Source organism: Athene cunicularia, assembly GCF_003259725.1.
Source record: "Athene cunicularia isolate RWA chromosome 22 unlocalized genomic scaffold, athCun1 chr22_part1, whole genome shotgun sequence".
Lineage (NCBI taxonomy): Eukaryota > Metazoa > Chordata > Aves > Strigiformes > Strigidae > Athene > Athene cunicularia.
The window spans coordinates 2455971-2463725 of NW_020799128.1; the positions used below are offsets into that span (position 1 = coordinate 2455971).

Here is a 7755-nt window from a genome sequence, read left to right on the forward strand (position 1 = left end):
CCCCCCCTGGATTTTTTGATGCTTTTGAGAATCAGAAGACAAAATAATTTTCCCTTTCTTCAACAACATCTCTTTTAAGACATTCTTTTCACATTTCCCTGCTGCTTTTAACGGAGATTTTTGTGCGTGTGTGTATGCAGTCTCTCAAAGCAGATTTTATTTTCTATCACCAGGAAAGCAGCGATGAGGGGCTGGAGACATGACCATGCTCTTTGCTCAGTGCTTTTAAAAGCTATTGATGCGCTTTTCATGAGACCTTCTCCTTTTGGTACATGATACCCTCAGTCCAAACAGGAGGATGTTGAGTCTAAGAGATGGTGCTTGGAAGCTCGCTTAAGTGCCTATCAGAAAATGCTTAGCGTGGCACTTCAGGTGGGAGAGAGGTTTTGCTCCTACAGAGCAAAAAACACGTTACACACCAGATCAGAGCTCATCTCAGCGTTAAAGCCGGACCACTGTTAAAGAGATTGGCACGTATTAAAACCCCATCCTGCCTTCCTCCAAGCACTCTGAGCTCCTTTGACCTTTTCAATACCCGATTTTGCTTCCTCTGTCACGTCTGCTTTTGCAGATGAACTCCTTCATCCAGTCCTTCGTATCCCTTTCACTTCTGGGCAGCATTACAGCTCGCAGCTCTCCAAAGCGTTGAAACCAGGCTGCTGGGGATGCTCTCAAACCAGCATGTTAAGAGATAGACAGCAAACACGTTTCTCCTTGCAGTGTATCTCTGTCCGATCCCTGCTCCTTATGTTATTTTTAATGTATTGCAGCTAGAGAGAGATTTCTCGACTGCAGGAAACGTGTGAGTCAGAGCCGTGGCAATGAGCTGCAGAGGGACCAGTGGCCGTGACCGTCCAGCCTGGTTTGTCACCCCCAGGCCTGCCTTGCTGCTAAGGTAAACTGGTGGGAGGGAGGATGGAAGCGTGTGTTTGCGTGCCGAGATGCTCTCAGGGTTGTGGGGTCCTACTGGCAACACTTGTTTTACCTTTGGAAATCCAGGAGCTCGCTTTGACGCAATGCAGTAAAAGCAGGCAGAGGGAGACACGATAGAAACTTTAACCCAAGTTGCAGCTTCAAATAAAAGCCACGAGTCTGTCCCTGAATTTTCTCTTGCTGTTTGGGCAGACGGGGTCTGGATCAGGCTGAGATTTCATCACGGGGAAGACAAATACAAGGAGGTCCTGAATGTTTTTCTTGAGATACGCATACACACGCACTCCCCTTCCACTTAGCAAGAGGAAAATTTGTGCAGATACAATACCCAGGTTCTAGGAATTTACCTTCTAGTAACTAAGTAATTGTCAATTCATCACCTGCTGCCTTCCTCGATTAGTTAAGGGTAGTTTAATCCTGAACAGAGAAGGAAGAAAGCCCACGTGTGGGTGGGAAAAGCATCGACCCAGATGCCTGGAGAAAATTCCAGCGCCCCGCTCAGCTCCCCGGCAAGTGCAACCTATTTGTGTTTCGTAACACTTCCCAGTTTGTTTCCACCTGAAATTTAGTTCTGGGATGCTGCAAATCCCTGAATCGTAGCATCTCCACAAACCGGTACAGTAATAAAATCCTGGTTTAGGGCTCTCCAGCTCCAGAAGTCACAGGGGTCTTGATAGCCCACTTCAAATAAGACGATAAATCTTCAGAGTAACTTCCTTTAATTATTGGTTTTTTCCCTTCACGGAGTCTTTCGTACCGATTAATGAACTTCTGTGTCTGAAAGTAATTAATCCCTTCACTGGTTATGCGCAGTCTGAAGAAATAATTGGTGTGGAACAGGCAAATAACATGCTATTTATGCATCTCTGCCCTGGAATTATGCTATCTTTTGAAACTCTGTGATTGCAGATGTCGGTAGACAAAACCTCTTGGCAACATTAAATGTTAATCGGTTCTTACAGTTTTATAAATATTTAGAAATGTGTTAACCGGTTGCTTATTTCTCTTAGGATTTGATGGAAACATTTGCAGCGGGAAATAAACTAAACTCATAAATTTATTTTGTGTGTTAGAGCAGAAAAAAAAACCCAAACAATTCAGTTGTGGGTAATAACTAAAGGCTGCAATATGTTTTGGGTGGAAAAGCGGGGAGGAAATGAGGATATTTTGAAATACATGGTGCCAGTGGGTAGCCCAGGAGTTTGCTTCTCACGCAGGCCATGCAGCGAATTCCCCAAACCACTCAGGAAAATCGAGGTATCCTCGGCCAAAGTGTTGACGCAGCCTCTTTGTACAAGAAACTGCAATCCTGGCTGGACTGCCAATGTGGAGCAGCATCAAAACGACACGAATAATAATCGTCTCGAGGTCCTTGTAGCTGCACCCTACCAGAACTGAAAGGAAAGGAGAAATAACCCATTTGGGATCCCACCTGTACCTGTGTGAGCCCACGGTAACGACGTGCTCTTGAGCCTCCCACTGACATTGAACCTTAATTCACTGTTCAAGGTCACCCTTCTTCATCTCCGTGGCTGAAGATGCCCGACTTCCTATGCTGAGGGGTGGTAGCCCACTGGCTTTGCAGTTTGTGGCATTTTAGCAGATTCTAGAACTTACTTGAAAGCACGTAAACACAGTATTTTATGTTAAATACCGGTCTCTGGTTTACTTTTGGGTTTTAGTGGTGATGTTCTCTCGATAATTTTGATTAGACCCAAGAGAAAATAGCTTCAGTGCCCACAAACCATTGGGCATTTCTATATTTAAGCGTAACTTGGTGCAAACACATGCTGACAAGAGGTCGGACGAGATGATCTTCAAGGTCCTTTCCAGGCGGGTTTGTGATTCTGTGAGGTGAGTGTGACTGGGCTACTTCTTATTCACAAAGGTAGAGCTGTTTTTTTTTTTTTGTTACAGTCACACGTAACTTTCACAAATAAGCTCGCTGCAGAGAAGCTGCCATTTAATTGGCCTCCTCTGCTTTAATTAAACGTCACTCAACCAGCAAGCTGTTGAGCACAGATTTCATTATTGATACCAGCAGGAGAAACATTCATTACTTTGCTACACAAAGACATTCAGATTTATGCGGAAGGCTTATCTGCTGTGGGCTTTCTACAATTTCTCCAGTGAAGAACATGCAGAAACCCTTTCAATTAAAACCTACTTGATCCTCAATTATTGATAGGGTAGAGAACTGGAAGGCATATGCAAATCATAGATTTTGATCAGACCCAACAGATTTCAGGACAGTCCATGGACTGAACCCAGGCTTAAAAATTATTTGCACTTCTTTGCTAGTTATGGGAGGTAAAGCAGCAGCAGTGTTCTTCATTTTCCCTTTGAAATGTGATAGAAATAAACTATTAATCCCATAATAAGATTGCAGTTGGGGGCCTCCTCTTTTCCCCCTTTGTTTCATTTGTCTCCATTTATTTTCCATTTGGTGGGATTTTAGATGGCCCTTTAATTGGCTTTCTTCTTAATGAAGCCAACCTGGATGTGGCAGAAGAGACAGACCAAGGTTTAGGAGGCCTTTCTACTGGAAATTTTAAAATACATTAGTTTGGTTTTATCTGTCAGTCACACCAGGTATTACCTGAGCCCTACTCAGCCTCAGTTCAGACTCTGGCAGGGTCTCATTTCTACAGCTATTTTGAAAAATGAAAAAAATACATTAAAAAGTTAGGAATATTTTTTATATCAGTATCATCTCTTGCAGTTTCCTTTTTCCAGGAGTTCATTTGCTCTTGATTCTGGAATTTTGTGTCTAGAGGCAGATTGCACCTCTTGATCATTTGAGGCAAAGAATTGATAAGGATGTTCCCATATAATTAAAGCAGAGGGGGAAAAAAAAAAATCAAATGCTCCCCCATTTTGATGAACACATCGTGTCTTGGTTGAAATTACTTAATGATGACTGGTGACCGACTAGTGTCATAGAAGACACTGTGACCATGTGTGGTTCACAGCCAGGCGATCTTCCCAGAGAAAAAAAAAAAATCAAGGAATGATCTGGAAATTGCCACATCTTTAAGGCTCTCCTTGCACACTGAGATGAGCATGCAGGGAGGAAAATTATCCTTAGAGCAGAGTTTAACGCTTCTACACTTGGTACAAGGAACGTTGCGGAGGTAAGCGATGTCAGCAGCACAGGGCCGAGAGCCCCCTCCCCTTGCTAGGAAAAGCAGCTGCAACCCCTCCAGGCACTGGAATTCAATAGATTCCTCTTTGCTCTAGGAAGAATGGGACATGGATCTTAAGTATTTTTGCTTAGACCAGCTCAAGGATTTGTGTCACATTACAGGAAATTTGTTCAGCGTATCCCCTTCAAACTCATTTTCTAAACAAGGACACCAAGATAAAACTCAAGCAACTTCTCAAGCCATGCGACCTGTACTCCTGTTCAGGACAGAGTATGGAACTTCAGGGAAGGATCCAAGTTGGAAAAAAGAGACATCAGACAAGTCATATTTTCAGTATTGACCTTTATTGAGCAAGAACTGCTGTGACTTTTACATCAAACAACAAAAGGTTGCATACTGTGCATGTCAACTAGGTTCTCCCATGAGCAAAAGTCCACCCTAATTGCACCAGTGAGGTAAACATAATTATTTATAAGTAGCTTTTTTTTTTTTTTTTTTAAGGCTAGGAGAGTTCTGGTTCTCATGAATATTCTATTACTGTTTTCTGTTTGTTTTTGGCTCAGTTGGCTCTTTGCATAATACATCTTAAGTCGTTCCTCAGATATGTCCCTCCAACAGCTCAGGAAATTCAAAAAGCTTCCTTTGCACATTTCATCTCATGCACTATTATTAGTATTATTTTAGATCCCCAAGCTCTGTGGAGGGAGTACATCTTGAGCCTGCATGCATTCCCCCCCCCTCCCCTATATTGCACAAAAAAAGTAAAATACTGTGTGTCTGGAGCCTCCATGAGAGAACCCATTCTGCTTTGAAGCCGTCACTCACATGCATTTTGCAGCTGTCATATGGCTTAACCTTTTGCACCGACCCAAGCTCTTTAATTTTTTTTTTTTTTAGGTTTAGCTATGATTTATTTTATTCGGTCTCTTTAATCTCTTTTACTACAGCATGTGAAGTAACTTTCTCCACTTTCTTGGTGGACACTAATTTCTCCTCAAAGCTTTCTTCATGTTCCTCTACCTTCTGAGTGACTGTCACCGACTTTGTGATGTATGTGGTTGTACTGTCCCCACCTTCACTAATGATTTTCTCTGCTTTTTTGGTTACTACAATTTTCTCACCTTTATCATCAATTGGGCTCACATCTAGGCCATTGGTGACAACGCCCTTGTCTTCCTCCTCAATCTCCTTCTCTTTGGATTCCTCCTCTTCCTTTTTATCCTCCACCTCACCATTCACCGCAATGTCTTCTTTCCTCGACTCCTTCTCTATCTCTGCACTAATTTTTGTTACCTTTGTGACAGTGATGGTCTCCTCCACCACAGCCTTTTCATCTTTGACAGGGGAAGCTGGCTTCTCTGGAGAACGGGGCTTCTCCGGAGTCGCTGGCTTTTCTGGGGAGCGGGGTTTTTCAGGGGTTGCTGGCTTTTCCGGGGAGCGGGGCTTCTCCGGGGTCACAGCTTTCTCTGGGGTTGCAGCTTTCTCCGGGGTCGCAGCCTTGTCTGGAGAGGTTACCTTTGGTGTCGCTGGCTTCTCCGGAGATGCCGCTTTCTCCTCCTCCTTGGCTGGTTTCTCAACACCTTTCTCCACCTTCTGTTCTTTTCCTGCTTCTGCAGCTGGTTCTTTCTGGACGGCCTTGGCTGGCTCCGCGACAGGGGATTTAGGGGGGGATTTAGGGGGTGACTTTGCGGGAGGTGTTTTGACCTTCTCTACCTTTGCTGCTACTTCTTCAGCTTTGCCCTTGGCCTCAGCTTCTTCCACCTCTTCCTCAGCCTCCTCCCCTTCTTCCTTTTCTTCTATTTCTTCTTTTTCAGAACCTCCTTCTTCTGCTGCATCAGATTTTGCAGCTTCCTCCTCCTCTGCTTCCTCTTCCTCCTTCTCTTCTTCCTCAGGTGCAGCTGCTTGTTCTGCAGCCGCCTTCTCAGAAACAATTTCTTCCTCTACAGCTGCTTCTGCTTTTTCTTCCTCCTGTTCTTCTTGCTGGTCTTTGGCTGCCATTTCTTCTGCAATAGCTGCTAGGGCATCTTCCATTTCAGACTTTTCATCCTCTACCTTCGTCTCTTCAATGATTTCTTCTACAAACTTGTGCTGGACCTTCAGCTTCGGTGGTTCTATTTTTGTTTTCTGAATTTTAGTGGATGCTATTGTGACAGATGGTTGTCTGTGCGTGAATATGGGTCCAGTAATGCTTCCAGAGAAGGCACTGAATCTTGTCTCTTCACCCTCCAGTAGCTTCCTAAGGGAATCAGAAGGAGAAAAAAAAAGAGCATGGAAACCTAACGTAAGGGACAGCTATTAGAATATTTCCCTGTCAGCAGGATGAAACCAGTTTGTATGTGGAATATACTGGAGCTGATCAGCATAATCCATCCCTTACAGCCCCAGTTCAGCTTTCCTTGAATCAGCTCTTTTGCAAAATTCATATTCAGCAAAGAGCTTTTAGCTTGGCTTGCACGTGGCAAGTGTAACACCTTCCGCTGATGGGTGGAAATTCATCCTCAACGCCAAAAACTTCATCGTGGCCTAAGTCAGCGCAGAGTAGGGCAAAATGATTCACTTCACAGGATGCGTTGTGACCTTGGCAAAGTGAGAATCTGACACAGCCAAGAGACCCAAATCAAATATTTTGGCTGAGACATTCAAAGCCTGTGTCAATAGTCTGGGCACCCCCCTTCCTTGCACAATTATGAAAACTGTAGAGACTTTTTTGTTCAGCTGACTTTGGCAGCAAGCGCTATCTGTGTGTTTGCCTGAACAGCCTCAGGAATTGAAGCAGATCTGGTTTTGCTATTCTTATATTCAAACTCATGTTTTTCATCTAAGCCTGTGACCCAGAAAAATCAGTAGTTCTCTGATAAAGAGTTCTGAAGTGATGCAAAGGAGACTAAAAAAAAACCTGCCAGGTGATGGCAATAGCAAGCAGCGTTCCTGCTCCAGATTAGAGTGGCTGCCTTGAAAGGAAAGTTGAGCAAGAAAAGCAAAATTGTTTGTGACAAGCAGCTGAGCACTCCCCACCTGAAACCATGATCAAGCAAGTGCGCTGTCTCTCTCGAGCGATAAAAGGGAATTCAAGTGACAAGCACCGCTTGCATGGCATATACAAAGCCAACAGGAATTAAAAATAAACTCATCTTTTGCCACACCTTTTGCTTTAGTAAACAAGGGCAGAATGCGGCAGCGGGTGCCACCGCACCCAGTCGCGCTGCCCTGTGCCCATGGGGCTGGTCCCTAACGACCTCTGGGTGCTTACTCCACGGTCTGTGTAGATTTTGAGAGGGTTGTAATACTTTAGTCAGGCTCTAGTTTCCCTTGTTGGCTGCATGCGGGTGTTTCCTATCTGTGGTAAAGCTCCCCAAGCCAGCAGCATCTGCAGCGCTATTAATATTCCAGACGCATCCGCAATGATCCTACTGTACCTGTATGCAGCAATTTCGATATCCAAGGCCATCTTGACATTGAGGAGGTCCTGGTATTCCCTCAAGTGACGTGCCATTTCCCACTTCGTTCCTCTCAGCTCGTTCTCCAGCTGATGAATCGTGTCCTGCAAGAGACGCAGCAAACCCCTGTGACACAGACACACGCTTCGCGGGAAAAGTTCCCGGTCGGGACTTTCAGAAACTCTTTCCGCCACCCTATGAGGCGGTGCCAGCATCAGAGCAGGACACCCCCCCCCCCC

The 7755-nt window shown here is 44.6% G+C and overlaps 1 protein-coding gene across 1 annotated transcript; it reads right to left on the reverse strand.

Annotated features, from left to right (window-relative positions):
* Positions 1 to 4406: 4406 nt before the first annotated feature.
* Positions 4407 to 7639, reverse strand: NEFM (neurofilament medium). Its single transcript, XM_026863136.1, has 2 exons — positions 7496 to 7639; positions 4407 to 6315 (listed from the first exon to the last, which is right to left on the reverse strand). The coding sequence occupies exons 1-2, from the start codon at positions 7570 to 7572 to the stop codon at positions 4995 to 4997; spliced, it is 1398 nt and encodes a 465-aa protein (XP_026718937.1). The 5' UTR covers positions 7573 to 7639; the 3' UTR covers positions 4407 to 4994.
* Positions 7640 to 7755: the final 116 nt, after the last annotated feature.